This window comes from Acanthaster planci, unplaced genomic scaffold (assembly GCF_054643075.1).
Source record: "Acanthaster planci isolate LZ-2023a unplaced genomic scaffold, COTS_SCS Contig16, whole genome shotgun sequence".
Lineage (NCBI taxonomy): Eukaryota > Metazoa > Echinodermata > Asteroidea > Valvatida > Acanthasteridae > Acanthaster > Acanthaster planci.
In genome coordinates this window covers 118553-138019 of record NW_028257640.1, presented here as the reverse complement: position 1 = coordinate 138019, position 19467 = coordinate 118553, and the positions used below count along the sequence as shown (strand labels likewise).

The following is a 19467-nucleotide window of genomic DNA, read 5'->3' as shown; positions in this document are numbered from 1 at the left end:
CGGTACATGTTGAATACATGTACATGTAGCTCGGTTATAGAGCGCCCCTACCACTTCGAGAGCTCACCGTCAAGTCCCAACCCAATCAATTTTGGGGTTCAAACTGTTAGGTTTTCAAACATTTCGTTTTCTACCTCCTTATTAAATTCTCTCTGAAGTTTCAACAGAATTTGTGTGCATGAAGCACATTGAAATGCAGTATTGCACCGATGAACAGGCTCTACATAAAGCTTTTTAATTAAACTAACCTACCAGGCAATTTAACCATTTTTTCACTATCCTGCAAGAATTTGCACCTGCCCCCTTGATACAGATTACCAAAACTAGCTCCCACTGCCTTAACCGTTACCGTGGAGTCATGCTGTTAATTTCAAAACTTAAGTGAAACTTTAGTTGAGGATTTAAAATTGCTATAATTAATAATAAATAAAAGACAAAAGCTTAAGTTTATTCATCTTTATAAATATAAATTTTTCGCACAGAAAGGTGTTTCGTTACTGGCTTGCAGGACAAGTGAAAGAATTTTTTCCTAGAATGAAGCAGCTTTTACTAGAATTACTAGCATGCTGGAATTATACCAGTCAACTGCTAAGGTAGAGGAATGAATTATGTTATGTAAATACACATGTACATATTTCTCATATACACTCTCTTATACACAAAGCACATTTTTGTGGATGCAAGTGTTTGTTCATGTTTGGGTATGTTTGGAGATACACAATGGAACTCGGGAAGCAGTCTAACAGAAATACCTGTTTAAAATCATCGGCGCTTATATGCCAACGTAGACAGCTGACACCGTGGAATGGTATTTACTGAATATGTACAGTGCATGTAAATATATACCGTTATACATGTATGGTAAGATGTAGGGGATTGTCCTTTGAAGTCATTTTATCTTTCTATTTCTACCGTTTGCGTTTATATATATATAAAATAAGCTGAGTTAATTTTTTTTTGTGCTTTGCTTTTTGCAGCAAACCCTCCCGGCCCAGACACAGGTAACCTCTCACTGTTTTTATATTCACATGTAATATATATTTACTGTCCTGCGCATTTTATAGTCACAGCGGTTAGTTGACCAGGTCAAGATTTCCAGTATTAGCGTGACTAGAACTGAGGCGCACACTCACTAGATGAGAACACTACAGAATGAAGCAACCACATGTGGCCATGTCTGAGCGTGTTATTTCTAGTTGTAGGCAAGTTATTCAGATGTTACCAGTGGCTTCTGGCATAACATTGAAAGCCCAATAATATTTTTAGTATTAAAACAAATCTTGTTTCAACTGTGGAATACTAATGTGTTCGGCAGTGTGCTTTAGAAAGTTCAAAGCTAAATTTCCTTCGGGGGGGGGGTATATGCAACAATTAAATTAAATCAAATTTCAAAGATACCTAATACAAAACTGCTGCAAACTGCTTGCTGAGTACGACCTAAAATACAAATAACAAAATATAGAAGGCCTGACGTTTCGATTCCAGCAGAATGTTTCTCAAAGGCAAAATAAAAAGTGAACAGGACAAACAAGCAAACATAGAATTAACCAAGCATGGACGAATGCAGGAGGACGAAAGGAAAGGTCAATAAGGCTGCAGTAAGTTGGATAAAGGGGCAGGGGTAGGGGACTGCATGAAAGGTATGGTTGAGCAACCAAGGGGTGTGAGGCGGGAAGAGATCAAGAAAGAAAAATACGGTGGAAAGTACTGGATCCCGCAGGGTATACTCTGCAGATAAAGAAGGGGGAAAGAAAAGAGTGTTAAAAAGTAGTTTCCCTCTTCGATGTTCAGGGTATGGGGTTGTATAGTGTGGAGGTGTTTGATTCAAAGTTTCTTCCTGTTGAAACGAACAACATCTTTACGGTGCCCCAGTGGTTCTATTCCCTGTAAAATCATGTCAGACATGATGGTTAGGAGGCTTTAAGTGGTGACCCATTGTATTCTTTCTTTGATCTCTTCCCACCTCACATCCCTTTGTAGTTTAACCATGCCTTTCAGGCAGTCCCTTTACCCCTTGCCCATTTATCCAGCCCGCATCTTTTTTGACCTTTTCTTTTGTCCTCTTGCATTCATCCATGCTTGGGTGATTCTCAGTTTGCTTGTTTGTCCTGTCCAATTTCCATTCTGCCCTTGAGAAAGATTAAAACATAAAAACAAAGAGATGTGCTCTGTTATTTCAGTTCAGATAAATTGTACTTACATGTATATCCTTTTCTTGTGCACAGCCGTTACTCGTAAAGTTTTCACAGTTTATTGATTTCTTAAATATCTTTTATTACATGCTGCATTGTAAAGGAAATTTACAATATTACTCTTGAATATGTGTAAAACTAAATTTGTAGAATCCTGTTTGTAGAGGGGATGAAAAATGCCAAAAAAATTCCGTGTATGTATTTTATTGTTGACTGTGGTGGTCTTCTTTAGATCTGAGGTCGATTCTATAAATTAAGGTGGAAATGTGTAAAGAGTTGAATTGATTAATATTGATGCACTTTATTAACTTAAATACTAGGAATCATTGTGGAGTACAACACGGATGCTGGGACTGTGAAAGTCACAGGGCTGAGGGTAGAGAATAGTTGCATCCAGCTGGAAGTCAAGTATGAAGGCAACGACACCTGGCAGGAATGTGGAGAGTGTATTGATTCTGATCAGACAGTGACACTCTCTGAATGGTGTGCAGTATCACAGACGAGAAGACGAAGAGCTATAGGTGGCATTGAAGATGTCCGCGCTAAACTCTGCATTGGTGGTTTGTGTAGTGAGGCAGCACCTGCAAAACAAGGTAGCTGTGAAGTCAAGCTGTGTGAAAACTATTGTGACTAGACTTTTGGTTCTTAAATTGGGAACAGATTGCTCTTGAATGTTTGGAGAAATTATTTTGGGCAGCGGCCAGCTCAAGTTAGGGCCGCTGCCGTGACATCAACTTTACATCTGAAAGAAGTCAGGGGGATGCCAACCGTCCCACTTGGATCGACTAATCCAGAGACTCCGTTCACACACAAAAATGATTCCTCCTTTTGTGCCCGAAAATTGTCGACTTTAGCCCTTATTTGATACATTATAATAAGAAATCAGTGAAATTGTATATATGATTAATCATAAAAAAAACTTTCGCTAACGCAACCTCGGAAATGTCATTTGTTTCATATGTCTTACAGAGGGAATCTCCATTCCCAAACCCAACCTGCCGCTCGGTAACACCATAATCATTGTTGGTGTCTTAATCACGATCATTGTTGTGTTAGTCATAATCATCGTACTTGGAGTTTACGCAAAGAGGAAGTTCAGGAGCCAAGACAAGGGTGAGACAAAGAAACGTTATTTTTTTTAAGAACTATTCTTTATTAAACGTGTGTGCCTGTCATTGACCTCCCATAAGATGTCAGTTCGGAACAGGATACGTCGTAACCGTTTTCATAGAGAGCCACACGTAGATTTTGAAGAAATTGTGGTTTTAGAGAAATTGCCGTAGAAAGTTTTAATCATTCAAAACTGCAAAAATACCAATATGGAACAAATATATTCTGTAGTAGGAAAACCTTAAATGATTCTTTGAGAGATAAAATTTTGCCTGAACCAAGTAATCGAAGTCAACACGGTGGTTATAAGATCCATTAATAAAGATGCCTGTCTGTTCTTGAAATCGAAAATCCATCTTATCCAACTTTTTGCCCCTTCTCTGCAATGTCTTTTGTCCAGACGGAAGGGGCACACGTGCTCACGCGCGAGACTTTTAAATTGGAAAAAAAAAACAAGGACGTGTTGCTCTTCGTGAAACGAAAAGCTCAATTGACGTAACTGAATTTTGGCCTTCCAGTCAATAATTCTGTTTTGTACGTGTTTGGGGTCAGTAACAATTGTGTCTCTTCATGAAAAAGAAAAATGTGGTTATCTAGGTTGACCCCTAATAACCTGAATGAAATCAAATTCGAAAAAATGCTACTTTCGACATGTGTAGTTCTTGATGAAAACGATGACGACGTTACAAGCCCAAATGAAGTTCAGATAAAATTGTTGGAGTTACACTCACCCCATTATCACAGGCTCTCTGAATCAAGCATCTTCGAAATGAAACCGACCCATGTTTTTATTTGATTTCAGGGGACCAAAAAAAAATGGAAATGGCAAGGTAAGTAAACTGGGTATTTCCTTCCCGTCTTTTGGTCAATACGTTTATGTTTCGTTTTGTTCCATTGAACTTAATTCTAATTATACTCAGACTCAAATAAAAAAGGGGCATTCACAACAGTTCTGTTTTGTTGCTATGTCACAGGCAGAAATTTATTTTCTGGACTCTGATTATACTGGCAATCCCTAAACATCGTAACTTAACAGCAAGATATAGGTACACTGGACCAGAATTGTGGGTGCACCAGGTCCGAGCCATGGGTACACCAGATCCGAACCACGGATACGCTAGACCAGAACCATGAGTACACAAGACCTGAACCTTGGTGGGACCCAAAGGTCCGTAAACATTATTATCACATAATTTCCCACTATTGTGGAGCATGTATAGTCGGAAATGATAGTTACGAATGAAAATACACTATGAGTTCAATTTGAACCTACGTAAATTATGTTTAAATACATACACGGTATTTCTTTAGTACATTCTCACGCAACTAGAAATGAATCTAAAGGCAACAATTATTTTAATTACAACCATAATTCTTTTTCCCAAAATAGTCCTACCTCACGGTGTAAGTCCCTTTGGAACAACCTTAGAACAGATCGTACAAGACTGTAACAATTACTAGAAAACTCAAAATCTACCTTATCGGGTTGTATAATAAAAATCCGACCGTGTAATCATTTCATTACTTTGATTCCTTCGAGGTCTGTTTTCCACCGTTCGCGTATCTGTCTTTACTGTTTTCTATCCTACCAGTTTGTGAATGCACCAGCTAGGTAGGATTTCCTATTCACTTGTTAGTTAGATTACGTAATAATTGTTTCAACAAATTTCACTATGTATGTATGATATTGATGTACTTGGGATTTCTTTTGTCGCCGACATGAAAATAATCTCTTTCCTAACAGTACGGCACATTCCGTTTTCCCACTTATGTTGAACATTCAGTCCGGACTACATGCACATGTATGGCCCCTTGTTTAAGGAGGGCGCTATACTATTGTCAAGCTACATACTTCCACGACAAAAGAGATACGTTTTACTCAAAAAAGAATTGGGTTGCTGGCTGTCTTTCCACCATAAATTACCATCCTGCAGAAACCAAACAGGACTGAAGCCTCTGCAATATGAACAGAAAGGAGGAACATTTAGGTGGCGGTGGGAAACCTCTTCAGCAATTTGGAAAGGTCCACATATTTGGACGGCGGTTCCAACTTATAAAAGGACATCCCCATGCGGCAGTAACACTCTACGTTGGTCTAAAATTAGTCCGAGGTATTTAGCATACGGGACTTTTAATAAGCATACGCGCAACTTCCAATTTCCACGTGGGTGACTTGCGCGTATAAACCAGAAAAGAGAACGAACATTTACCGCGCATTTCATGGCATGAAAACATATGAATGTCAGCGTTGGCCATCTAAAAGTGTGAAGCCGAAGATGCAGAGCCAATACAAATGGAATGGCCCCAACTATTGGTACCAGTTAAGCCTACGAAATCTAGTGCGTAACACCGAATTGGACTGATACTGCGTCTAGGGGCTGCTGTCAATGTGACAGAAAAATTGCTGGATTGCGGAAAAGTCATTCAGAATAAGAACTGGACACAAAAGAATCCATCGGTAGATGTATTGGTAGATGGCACAGGGGAAATGCATTGAGGGGGCCCTAGCTTGTTGTTTTTCAAAATGCAAAAGTGAAGAATAACAGAAGGAATGGCAAAAGTGTTAGTAGATTGGCAACATTTTAAATCTTGAAATTGCAACACCGAACTTTCAATGTGACAACTAGACTTTACTGGAAATTCGGTAATCAGCATAAAGCAGAAAAAGTACAGTCAGGAAAATAGTCCATTATAGAATTGTCTCAAATTGGGGTAAACACTGCACAAACAGCGAGCAATACATGTACTCATGTAACACAGTCGTGATCCAAGGAGAAATCGGTAACCGATTGTTGTCTTCCCGGCGGAGTCTACGTGCACCCTTCATTAATTTCGAAACCACAAAAACATTTGTTGGATCTTTGAATCCTTGCAGTTTGTGGAAAATACTCATGCCGGCCACGTATAGGCCCTATATGTGGAAATATGGGAAGGGAATAAACCTCTTAATGAAAGCCATGCTAAAAAATTGCCGAACATATTCCACAGAGGTTGTCGAAAGACTGCTGAGACGTTGTTGTCGAAAGTAATTAAAATGACGATCAGCTAGGCGGATAAGTCTTGTAAGTGTTTTTGGAGATGACAGCTAACCGTAAACAAGCACACATGTATAATTATTTCATCGTCAACCACACTAGCAGAAAAGAAAGAAGAGAAGTCAGAACTGGGTCGGTCTGGGGCGCAACGTGGCAAAAACGGGAAGGTTTCTTATTAATGATCTCCACAACGACCCCATTTATCGGTATGTAAGACTACCTTACTACCAGCCAAGAGCGGCCCCCGATACAGCGAAACAAACTCAAGAAATGCGATAGAAGGCATATGATGCCAAAGTTGTGCTGGCCAGCGATCCTGAAACTCACGTTTCCTTGGAAATAAGCGTTGCAACTCCCTCGAAAGAGGAGAGCCGCTGAGCTGTGGCATTAGGGCGGCTCTTGGGTAGCTTGTTCTTCGGTGCTGGTCGACTTTCCGAGGGTGAGGAGTGGGAGCGTTTTGGCGACTTTTCTGCTGGTTTAACAACAGTGTCAGTAAATGAGATCGCTTCCGCGGTTTATTGTCAATCAAACTGCCCGTGTCCAAAATTACCCCGCGATTTAAAAAAAGCAAATTTAAAAGGTCCACACGTTGGAAGGCTATGACAGAGTGACAATTTGCTTGTGGTTCCCGCTAAGGCGTCCCCATGCTGCAAATAACAATCCGTTGGTCCAAAGTTAGTCCAAGGTAATTTTCAAACGAGTGACTTTCAGTTTGCATACAGGTGACTTCTCATTTGCATATAATGAATTATATTTGCAGCTAATAAATTGAGACTCCGCACAGCGGGCAAAGAGGGAGGACATTCGCTGAGTATGGTATCTTTTGCCATAAACATTTCATAAATGTGTCAAAATAAACATGGTTGTTTTTGCTTTTATTATTTTGTTATTATTCTTTCCAAGGAATCCTCGTCCGGCAACAAGAAGTTCAAAGTCACCAAGATATACAGACACAGATGCACAGTCACCTTACCAGGAAATATGTGGTACGATATAACAGATTCAATATGCATCTTCAGGATTAAATTAGGTTAAAATTGGGGAGGTCAGGTCCTGTAACGGATCGAGGAAGGTTTGCGAGATGATAGGAGTTAAAAAGTCGCTGCGAAAAAAAACTCCTCTAAGCTCTTTCCGAAAAAATCATTATATTGACAGCTACTTGTAGTGACTAATTCAGTCGTGTTTATTCCAGAATTGGATGTCATTAAACAGCCAGTTTATCGGGACCAAGGAGTTGCAACATACTCAAATGTCACTAGGGAATGCAAAGCATTCCCACGTGATCAATTGAAGATGATCAAGGAGCTTGGACATGGCGCATTTGGTCTGGTGCTTTTAGCTGAAGCTAGGGGGGTATCGGGGAGGTCAGAGGTCACCTTGGTAGCAGTTAAGACACTTAAAGGTTGGTATCACAAGAATTTATGTCATTCGCCAGTGCATGACAAGTTAATTGCAAGTGTTCGAGCAAACAGAAGTCCATGGAAACGACACCTCCAAATTTTATATTCGAAAGAGTGTAAACATGTTATTTTAATCAACATGTTTATTTTAATCTGCCCTTTAGTACATCAAACTATACAATTTAAAGAAGCATTTGTGTTGAACATGAACAGGAATTGGTGTTTGTACCATCTATTTTGTCTGTGTCAAGTTTGGGTGTAAAGTATGATGAAAATAATGTAAGATCGGAGCCTCTTTCCACTTCCTCAGCAACAGTGTGCGGCCATCTTTGCTTGTTGTCTTGTGACATAGTCTTGTCTAAGCCTAATATATTGCCAGACTCGACCGGGTTTGGAACAGTGATGTCATTATTTTGAAGAGAAGTATGACTCAAGGTATTCGACTGAAGCACCGTCTAGCAATTTATTGGTATGTGAAAACTACAGAAAGGTAACAAAAATGTGCATTTTCGGTTAAAAATCCCCAGAAATATGCATGAAGAGTTGATGAAACATATATGAAACGGTGTTTGTTCGGAAGCTTGGAATTTCAGGAAGAAATGAAACGATGTCAAAGTGGTGCCAAAATGAATAGAAACAGTCCAGAAAATAATCAACAAAAATCCAGCTGGAGAGAAAGGAACATTTTCCTCAAGTTTCCTTAACCACAGGAGAACAAAGGAGTGTCCATACTTTGTATGTAAAACAGGTAGGGGTGAAACTGTGGTGTGTGCGCGCCAGATTAATGCTTAGTGAATGGGGAGCAAGATAACAAGCGTATAAACCACACGTTGTTTCAAAATTTTTTATCAAAAGACCCGCCATGTACGAACAGACTTACAGTATGGGAAATTGGTATGCGGGACACCATGGAATCAATCTCCCCTCAGGAGAGGACGGCCAGAGCACACTGGCCGAAACGTCGAGTTTATACTCACCGGTTCTTTTAAGAACCACACCTCGTCCAAAAGAGATTGATTCCATTGTGTACCTGCCAACCCATTTCTCATGTCTCATCCACCATGCAAAGCTTCAAATCTTACAGACTTACAGTAACTGGTGATACCTGACAGACACAGTATAAAGCTATTATTGATGGCAAAATATCACATGAAAATCATGCTTTAGTAGCCTTTCACCCATCACTAAACATTTTTAGTCCAACTAAACCACCCTGTTACTGTATACATTCACACGTGTCTTTTTTTAATATAAATAAAGTTCGCCGTAATAAAGATATTGTTTACTTTATACTTCTTCCGCGACTTTTACTTACAGATTTTTGTCCATTTCTGGCATGTCTGGAAGTGGAACCAATGAGGAACAAGACTCCTTGTGGCTCAAATACATTGATGAAAATTAAACCTGTGTCTACCCCAAAATAGACGGACTAATTACACCTATTTTTATAACAAAACAAATCATAATTTCACTATACTGAGAACTATTGAACAACTTGTTTTTCATTCAATTTCTTCCTAAATTCACTTTCCAGTGGTACTAAATTTGCAGGAGTCAACCAAAAAAAAATTAAAATGATGTAGTTTGTTAGTTGATCCTCAAGAACATTACTTTTAAGACAACGACTTTCAATTCTTGTCTGTTTGAATACTTACTAATTGCTCATTCTTGCACGATATTGTAGATAATAAATATCATGGTCTATGTAACTCATTCATTTTGTAACAACTGTTACTACAGACGGCGCCAGCAAGACTGATAAAGATGGCATTATGAAGGAGCTAGACTTGATGAAGAAGTTACCAGACCATTGTAATGTAGTCAGGCTCCTAGGATTTTGCACAGATGAAGGTAAACACATAGCTAACGTAGGAATATTCAAACAGTCAAAATCGAAAATAACGCATTTTTTTGCATTATTTCGTCATGCTGCTTTTTAGACTTTTTTTCTTTTTGATTCTGTTTCGTGCATTTAATCATGAAGTTTTTATTTATGAATCGATCAAATTTTTCATTTCAGACGCAACAGATTGTAAATCCCATTCCAATTTTCCTTTTCTGACAATCAGACCCACCATACATCATCGTCGAGTATCTGTCCAGAGGCAATCTGAAAGATCTTCTTCGAGACAGTCGCAGCAAGGGTGGGCGTGTCTATGGCAACCTGCATGGCATAAGTAAATCACTGACTTCGAAGGATCTAATGAAATTTGCCAAGGACGTTGCTGATGGAATGACCTTCATTTCATCTCAACAGGTAAATCTGCTTTATCTTTGGATTTCTTACAAATGATGGTTTGAATTCAAGTGATTGGCAGGTTTTACATGTTGCCTTATTTATACCTAGTGCATCCACAGGGATCTGGCTGCCCGTAATGTGCTGGTGGCTGAGGATATGGTGTGTAAGGTGTCTGATTTTGGACTTGCTCGTGACGTGATGAACGTCCGAGTGTATGAACGAGGGTCAGAGGTAAGTTATTCGAATCCCATACAATGAAAGACCATCAGTTGTAAAAAGTTGAGAGACTTTGTGTCAAGTTACAGACGTCTATTTTAATTTTCATAGGGTGCTTTGCCCATGCGCTGGATGGCTCTCGAGTCGCTTTTGGATGACTTTTACACTACAGAGAGTGACGTATGGTCGTTTGGCGTACTTCTGTGGGAAATTGTTACTCTTGGTAAGCAGTGGATTATCGACATGTTCAAAAATGTATTATTATAAGCCTTGTTAAATATAATGGAGATTAATCACTGTTGCGTTTTTTAAATAGCGTTTTTCATTCCTTATTGTAGGTGCTCGTCCGTATCCAGCTATGACCGCTAAGATGATGGTTGCTGAGCTTCAGTCTGGTTATCGAATGCCCAAACCACAACACTGTCAAGAAGAATTGTAAGCGCCTTTGCAATAGAACACTTCCTTCTAATGTTTCAACGTTTTTTCGGTTATTGCTTTGAAAATACCATAGCACATTCTTAGGGGTAGTTTTGGATTAGGCTGGTTATATAGCGAATAAATTCCATGTGTGGTGCTAGTTCTTCTACTATTGTCACGGAATATTAATAATTGTTTACAATTGCTTTCAAATTGTTAGGTATGAGATGATGTTGAGATGTTGGGATGAGGATCCAGAGAGCCGACCTACCTTCAAGATGATCAGTCAGGAGCTGGAGGGACTTATCAACAAAGGAAAGGTCAGAAATCAAAAAAATGATTAATAGTTTCACAATGAGGGTAAAAACTGGGCCAATTCAATATTCAATGGCGCATAATTTAAGGTTTCGTGACAGGGTTTGTTTGACTTCGCAAATGAAGTTGTGGAAAGGTATATTGTACTGTTTTACATTATAGTTTTGTCCTAACATGTATTGTTTGCACTTCAACATCTGAATAAATGGTCATTTTTCATTATAAATATGATGCAATGACACAAGGAATAGGATATAGCATAGCAGGTCCTCAGGTTTTTCACCCTATGCAAACTCACACCCCCACTTTCTTTTTTAAATGATCTATACTTGTAGAGATGAAAGATGACCATGAGTTGTATTTTTGATATTTTTGTCGTTTTGCAATGGCAGGAATACATATCGGTCAAGAACTTTCAAGAGTCGATTTATGAAGTCGTTCAACCAGAGGATAAAGAGGAAAAGGTTTAAGTAATACGACGGCCTAAAGTTGAGTCACCTAAACGAATTTAGGCCTAGTTCTCGCATTTAAAAAGAATGGAATATTGTCCGTGTTTTTCATAAACATTTTAGTTTTCAGTTTTGGAACAACTTGTAAAATTAACCATTAAAACAAATCCATTCTAGGAGAGACACAAGAAGGTCGTAATTCCAGCTAAAACATTCAGAACAATTCAACGAAAATTCTAACTTAATTACTTTACTGTAAATCAACATGTTAGTTCGACTTTTCAGTGAGAGCCGTATGGTACTGACCTATATAAATTCGGAAATGATTAACAATTTGTTATATTAAATTTAATGTATAAACATGTACAACGTTAAATGCACTCAGATAAGGTTTGCAATTATGGTTCGAGGTATTTCACAACTGTCTCAGAATTCTATTTGTTTATATTCATAAACAAGGCCGTATTCTGCATCGCAGTTGCCCTGTCTTGATCGTGTACGGTAATTTTTGCTATTGGAAAAAAGTCTAAAATAGTCAAAAAAGCATCAAATAAGATTTATTAGAAATAGGCCTATCCTGCGCTCAAAGCTAGTACATGTAAAATGTAAAGTTCAGTTATGCAGACAAGGCACATGTATTAAAGGAAGTATTCCGAATAGTATTCGGACTATTTACTGCGTTGATATAAGCCTAAACATTGCCGATGATATCATCTAATATTATTCAACATTTGCATTTTTTTAAAACTACATACTTTCCTATCAATTTACTTGTCAGAAGCTTCCAAATTATATATCACCGAATCTAGAAAAGCGGTTTACAAGTCACAATTTAAGGGGATGGACCAGACTGTTGTGCATCATGATCAGTCCAGTACCCGGTTGTCGGTATTGCTTATAATCTGCGCGTACACTCAAGCACCAACACACAAACGTTTTGCCGAGCTTTTTTTTTTATATAAATAGAATTATTTGCGCTGTAGGTACCTGCTAAGCTCTGTCATCCGATTCAGTTGTCTCAGCATCGCACATTATATTATTAATTGGTACATTGTAGGAAGATTATAAACACTCAGTAAATACTATTCCCCGGTCCTTTGCCTACCGGTTTTGAGCACAAGTGATCAATGGGCATATTTAAGTTCCATTACGCAAGCTTACTGTATTTAGAACTGAGCATATGATTAATCAAGGTCTAATTCCTCCAATTGCATTTAATGTCAATATTAAAATCAGGTGTATTTTAAGTAGTGTCATTTAGCCAGAAAGCTACTGAAACAAATTCTCGCAGATTTTAGTATATAATTTTTTTAACTGTTCGTTTTTTTACGACCTGTCCAAAATAATCAGCTTTATCCAACTAATCCACGGGATTTACTGCAAAAAACATACGACATTTCTAACAAAGATCAAGTTTTTCGGGGGGTGTTTTCTTGTAATCGGGAATTCATAGAAGCCACTACAGACCTTTTTTACATTTTGTATGGGCAGCCAAAGAAAGGAGATAGTTTACACTTTGCTGGTAAAAAAAATTGCTTCAGAATGCAAAATAAATGTCCTGGATTTTAACAAGGTTGGCAGATGGTGTTAGTGTTTAGTTGAAGTATTTATCAACTAGTGTTTTAGTACTCAAAGTCTTTTTACTCTCTCAAGGATAAAGTTCTCCTATGGACCATCTATTGTTTCGCCAACACTCGTTCACAAAATAGAACACATGACATAGGCAAAAGAAAGGTACAAAAAGGTAATACACTATTCCCACAAGTGTACAGCTGACGACGAATGTTTGTAACCAAAGATTTAATTCATTCTCCCACCCCCTTGTGAGACAATTTCTATCAGGAGTAAACGATTGTACCACGATTTGTAATCTCTGAAACGTGGTACATGGTAGAAAGGATTTCGTGCCTTTGTTTGTCACCCAGAGCCCACACAAGGTAAGAGCAAAATAATGCCCTTTACATTGGGCCTAAAAGAAAAAGATCACGTGGTGAGTTTCCCTATACTGATTTTATATATATTCAATTTGAGGCAAAATAAATTGCAGCTTCAAATAATTTATCACCGCGGGACATTGGAGGCTCTTGTCACTAAGTGGGTCAGTAGTGTTTACTTGCGGTTGCTGGCATGGTGATTTAATGCCTCGAACTAGTTACTTGCGTGACCTTAAAATGGTAGTAGCACTGGAAAGAGTTACTCCCGGTCACTTTTGCTTGAGCAGCCGTGGCGTTTGGTTGGAAAAGAGAAAATCTGTCTGTTTTGCAAAAGCTATTTTGTTAGTTATGCCCCACGCCAATTCCAAGCGGCGGGCTCCTTCTGGGCCGACGGATGGAGCGAAGCGTTCTCAAGGGTGGCCTCGCAAGTCTTCCCGTCAAGATGCGTCGGTGGTCACGGCCCTTGCAGGGTCTAGTGCACCGCAGCTTGCATCGCCCGATGCGGATACCACTATGATACCATTGGCTACGGTCGGAATAATTCCAGAGAGTGCGAGTGTTGAGTCTACCCATGCAACGCCAGCGCCCTCTACCATCAGTCGGCCTGGAGGGAGTTCGGCGCAAACTTTGGAGCCGGGTAAGTCCCCCGTTGCTACTCCTTTTGAATTAGCCCTGCAACCTTCCAGTTTCACCCCCGCGGTGTTGGGAACTTCAGCTCCAAGCACATTGTCAATTACCTCCTCTTCGGATTCGAATATGGCATGAACTAGCGTCTGTGACGATCTCGGGGCCGCGATTCCTCAACATCTAAAAGGCAAAATTTGGAGGGGGAGTACGTAGAATTCGGAACCTTGTTGAAGTCGTCGCGCGGCACGGGCTTGGATAATTCCTTTGACGAGACGCTTTTTACAATCGGGTCCAATGAGTCCCCACTTTGGCAGATTCGTCCCCATAAGCAGGCTCTGCGTATTACGTCTATCGAGCAGTGGACGTCAGCGTTTCTAGTTTTTGCATCTGTGTATTTGTTGCGACATCCTACCCACGCGCGTTCGTTACTGAAGTACGCAGACACTATTTGATCTGCAGCATTTCAAAATGTGGGATATGGTTGGCGCGAGTACGACATCCAGTTTCGATTGCGCCAGGCGCGTGTGCCGTCGCGCTCTTGGGTAACTATTGATTCCGAACTTTGGCTGGTACTGCTTGGTGCGCCCGTTTCGCACCAGCATAGTTTTCGTCCGTACCAGCAACGCGAGCGTGCCCCCCCCCCACTGCCGCCTACCCCTGGTCCGATTTCGGGCCTGGTCGGCGCCCAGTCGCCGGGGTTGGTCAACCTACATGTAACGACTTCAACCGCGGTCAGTGCAATCGCCCCTTGTGTCGCTTTGCGCATCGCTGCTCCACCTGCAGGGCATTTGGCCACCCCGCAACCCGTTGGGGAAACTCACAGTCTAGCGTCTCAGCACGGGTGCTGGCAGCTGGCATCAACCCCAGTAAAACTAAGTAGTATGCTTCCTTTTTTACGGGCTTACCCTAATACTCAGGACTCCCACTTTTTGCAAGAAGGTTTTTTGCGCGGTTTCCGGGTAGGCTATTCAGGTCCCAGGGTTAGTACCTCTGCTCGTAATTCTGCATTTGCTTGCAAACGTCCCAACATTCTGCAGTCAAAAAATTGATCGTGAAGTTGCTTTGTGTCGCGTTGCTGGCCCGTATTTGTCCCAGGCTCTTCCTCATTTCCGTTGTTCACCTATGGGCCTGGTGCCCAAACAGACTCCGGGTGAATTTCGGTTAATCCATAATTTGTCGTCCCCTATCGGCAAATCGGTGAATGATTTCATTGATCCCGCAGACACCACCGTTTCCTGCACGAGTTTTGATGAGGCAATAACTATGATCGCAGGCTTACCACGCAGTTCCCTGATGGCTAAGTCGGATATTAAGTCGGCCTTTCGTTTACTTCCCGTCCATCTAAGCGATTTTGATTTGCTTGGTTTTTCCCATAACGGCCAATTTTATTTCGATAAATGCATGCCTATGGGCTGTGCTATATCCTGTGTTACGTTCGAGCGGTTCAGTACTGTGGCGAAATTATGGTAAGGCATTAGGACGCCCTCTATTTATCTAATTTATGCTAATGTTGCCCGGGCCGCACAGCTATAAAAACCGCGTGCGGTGGCGGGAAAGGGGGTCTTGTCAGTTGTGTGTTTCAAGTCGGTCGCGTGTTCCACGTCAGTCCCGTGTTTCAGAAGTCAGTCCCGTACGTGTTCCACGTCAGTGCGGAGTGAGTGTTCCAGTCAGTTCCCGGTGAGTTTCTCGTCAGTCCTGAGTCAGTTCCCAGTCAATCCCGTCAGTACGAGTCAGTTTCCTGTGAGTTATTAGTTAGTCCGCGTCAGTACCCGTCAGAAGTCCCGTTCTACGTTGAAGATTTTTCCAGCCAATCACCCGATCTTTAAACCTTATTAGGCGACCCAATAAGGGCAATACCCGTCTCGTAATTATATGGATTTATGTACAAGGTATACAAACATAATCGGAGGTGATTATAAGTTGAGCCCTGTTAAGGCGACGTTTTCGCCTGTCGAGGCGACCAGAGCTGAATAAACCAGGTCCGACTTATATGGTACATGACCAAGTCAGTGTGTTGATTTAGAAGGTCCATCCCCCGAGGTTGCCCCTTCCCCGTGCCATTGCCCGATCCTGCAGTACCGAGGAAGTGACTAGAAGTCGTCTGCGACCGCCTGGCGGTAGACTGCCGCAGAACGGACCTGCACCCCTAGCCTACTCCACTGCCGCTCGTCGGGTGGGCCGAGGGCAAGCCCGGGCATCGTCAGACCCGACCGCCACAGTACTTTCCTTGAGTACTCTACTCATAACGTGGCCGAATTTCCTAACATTGTGCATTATCTGGATGATTACCTGTTCGTTGGGGCTAGTCATGCCGAGTGTGCACGTTCCCTCCAATCTTTCAGAGTAGTTTGTAAGCGATTTGGGGTACCCATCGCGGAAGAAAAAACCGAAGGTCCAGCTACGAACCTCACTTTCCTGGATTTAGCGATCGATACGGTTGCACGACAGATCCAAATCCCGACTGATAAGCAAGTTGCTTTACAAAATACGATTGTTAGTGTGCTCGATCAGAAGAAAATCACGCTGCGCAATCTTCATTCCCTACTAGGTCGTCACAATTTTGTTTGTAAGGCGGTAAGACCTGGTAGGGCCTTTCTCCGTCGTTTGCATGATCTAGCTAGGGATGTCTCCAAACCTCATCACAAAATTCGCATCACTTCAGGTGCACGAGCAGACTTGCTGGCGTGGCAGCAGTTTTTGTCACATTTCAGCGGAACGATAATGTTTCCGGATTCGGTATGGTACAATAGTGACCAATTGCACATGTACACTGATGCTTCTGCTGAAATTGGTTTTGGGGCTTACTTTGCTGCGCACTGGTGTCAAGGGAAATGGCCCGAGCATGTAAAAAGTCAGTCCCTTTCTATTGCCTGCTTGGAGTTGTTAGCTATTGTGCTAGCGGTCTAGCAGTGGGCTGTCCCATTCCATAATAAACGTGCGATATTTTGGTGTGACAATCAGGCTGTAGTTAGTGTCATCAACAGACAAACGTCTAAATGTCACTCAATGATGCGTATGGTGCGCCGCCTCGTGGTGACATGTCTCACTTAAAATATCCAGTTTCGATCTCAGCATTTTCCAGGCCTGGATAACGGCATTGCTGATGCTCTTTCACGTTTTCAGGTGACCAGATTTCGCCATCTCGCACCCGCTGCAGACCGCGATATGACCCCCTTGCCATGTGGAGTGTCTTCAGTTAGAGGTCCAGAGTCTTTTGCATGACGCGGTGGCCCCCCGCACGAACTTGTCTTATCAGACGGCTTGGCATCTTTTTCAATGGTTTAGTCAAACCCATGGTTTCGACTCCGCGCACTCCCCCTCCCTGCTTCAGATAGTTCGATTTATTGCATTTTTGTCGGTATCTGGGTATGCCCCCACAACGATTACCTCTTACGTCTTGGGGGTTTCTTCCAATTTGCAGTTAATGAGGTATTCTGATTTAACCAAGCATTTTCTGGTCAAACGACTACGGCGCCCCATCACTTATGATATTTTATGTCGTATGGTCCCAGCCTTGCAGGCCGTTTGCTCGAGTAATTTCGAGGCTCAACTCTCCGAGTGGCTTTCTTACTTGCGTTTTTTGGGTTCCTTCGCATTGGGGAATTTACCGCCCAATCCCACAAATCTCCTAGCCCGTTGTGTCGGTCTGATGTTACCGCCAAAGACTCCCCTTTAAGGGTCGAACTTATGGTCATGGTTATGTAGTTTCCATCCCAGCAGCGCATAGCCGGCACAACATGATGTGCCCCGTCCGAGCAACTTTGTCCTATCTTGCCTGTTCCACATCCCCCCATGGCCCGTTTTTGTCACATTTCGATGGGCGTCCTGTCACGCGTTACCAGTTTGTCTTAGTACTCCGTCGTGCCCTTGAGTTTATAGGGCTTTACGACGCCAGATTTACCTCTCATTCTTTTCGCATAGGGGCAGCTACGTCTGCGGCTATGGCACGTGTGTCTGAGGATGATGTTAAAATTTTGGGGCGTTGAAAGTCTGGGACTTGCCGACGTTACATTCGGATTCCCCCAGCTATTTTCCATTGAACGCTACATGTTGTATTAGCTTACGTACTTTGCTCGTGTTTTGTTCCGATTTTCTTTTCATTTTTCTTGCGAGAATTGGCCCCTGCCAAGCCAACTGTGTGGGTCATTGGGGACGGCTCTGTGTGCTGGTGTGCTCGGGTGGCGGGGTCATCGCCCTGGGGAGAGCGTCTTACTCGGCTGGCATATATCCATTGGACGGGACGGCGAAGACTCCAGATGTTCCAGTTCTCCGATTTCCTGTTGGAAGCGTGGTCGGCAGTTCCGATCTTACCTGACGTCATCATCCTGCAGTTTGGCGCCAACAACCTGGGGCTTGTACACAAACATTTAGTGAGTATTCTAGCACGGCTGTGCATCAATTTGACCAGAGAAGCACTGCCGCATACCGTCATTTTTTATTCCGAGTTACTGCCCCGCCAAACTTACCCTCGCGCCCTAAAGCAGAGTTCCCTCGAGCGTATGCGACGTTCGCTGAACGCATACGTTCATTCATTATTTCGAAACGCTCATGGGGGTGTTATTTGGCACCCCCAGATCCAGTGGTCGTCCGTGGCATTATTTCATGCGGACGAATTTCATTTGACTGATGATAGCCATATTGTTGGCATGTTGCATCTCCCCTTAATACCACCACCTGAGGTCTATTTGGCGGCGGTCATGTTGCCGACTTCATTCAGCAACAAGCCCGTTTGGCGTGAATTTCATTCAGGGACCGCAAATTGACCTCGGTTTAAAGGCACTGTATTCTTATTTACGACACTTATGGGAATGTGCCGAAAGGAAAGGCCTGATCCCTTCCTTTGCCGGGGGATTCGCTAGATTATTAAGGGCCAAATTAAGAAAAACCATTTCGTACTCAGTGTAAGCCCAAGTCGGGCCGCACCTCGTGGAAATTGCTGTCCGAGTCCCAGCGTTTGATGGTTGGCCCAAAGTTATTGTATGCTGGAGTAAATCCTTGCTAATTTGTTCATGAAAGTTGGGTAATTTTGCATTCTGCCAGTTGTAATTGCTGTTTGAAGTTGCGTATCGAAGGCTTTGTACCGAGCAGGTGGCTTTGGGCGGAAACAAATGCTGATATGGTAATTACTTTTCATACATTTTTCCTGATAGCTCTATGTATTTGCTGTGATATGAGTTGCTGTTCCGCGTCACCAGGCTCGGGCGGGGACAATTGCTGATATTTGCTGATTGCCATAGTACCGGTACTTTTGCTGATATGAGTTGCTGTTCCGCGTCACCAGGCTCGGGCGGGAACAATCTGTGTAATTTTTGCTGAATAGCTACTCTTTGCTTGAAACGCAATGTAAGATATACTTGCAGTTCCGCGTCACCAGCTTCGGGCGGGAACTATTTCCATTTGTTGCTGAGTAGCTATACTTTGATTGTGCCCAATGTAATTTTTGCAGTTCCACGTCATCAGCTTCGGGCGGGAACAACCTGAACTGTGTCAAGTTCAATAAACGGCTGCTCAGGCCAATCGACACAAAAGTTAG

At 42.0% G+C, this 19467-nt stretch overlaps 1 protein-coding gene across 1 annotated transcript in view; it reads left to right on the top strand.

Moving 5' to 3' along the window:
* The window catches only part of LOC110988935 (uncharacterized), a 67675-nt gene extending 54722 nt beyond the window's left edge, over positions 1-12953 (top strand). Inside the window, exons 10-22 of the mRNA XM_087131811.1 lie at positions 978-1001; positions 2513-2785; positions 3162-3305; positions 4105-4132; positions 7241-7323; positions 7530-7739; positions 9478-9588; positions 9807-9994; positions 10085-10207; positions 10304-10415; positions 10531-10627; positions 10830-10929; positions 11317-12953. Coding sequence (XP_086987937.1) covers positions 978-1001; positions 2513-2785; positions 3162-3305; positions 4105-4132; positions 7241-7323; positions 7530-7739; positions 9478-9588; positions 9807-9994; positions 10085-10207; positions 10304-10415; positions 10531-10627; positions 10830-10929; positions 11317-11394 — 1571 coding nt within the window. The 3' untranslated portion in view covers positions 11395-12953. The remainder of the gene's footprint in view (positions 1-977; positions 1002-2512; positions 2786-3161; positions 3306-4104; positions 4133-7240; positions 7324-7529; positions 7740-9477; positions 9589-9806; positions 9995-10084; positions 10208-10303; positions 10416-10530; positions 10628-10829; positions 10930-11316) is intronic.
* Positions 12954-19467: the final 6514 nt, after the last annotated feature.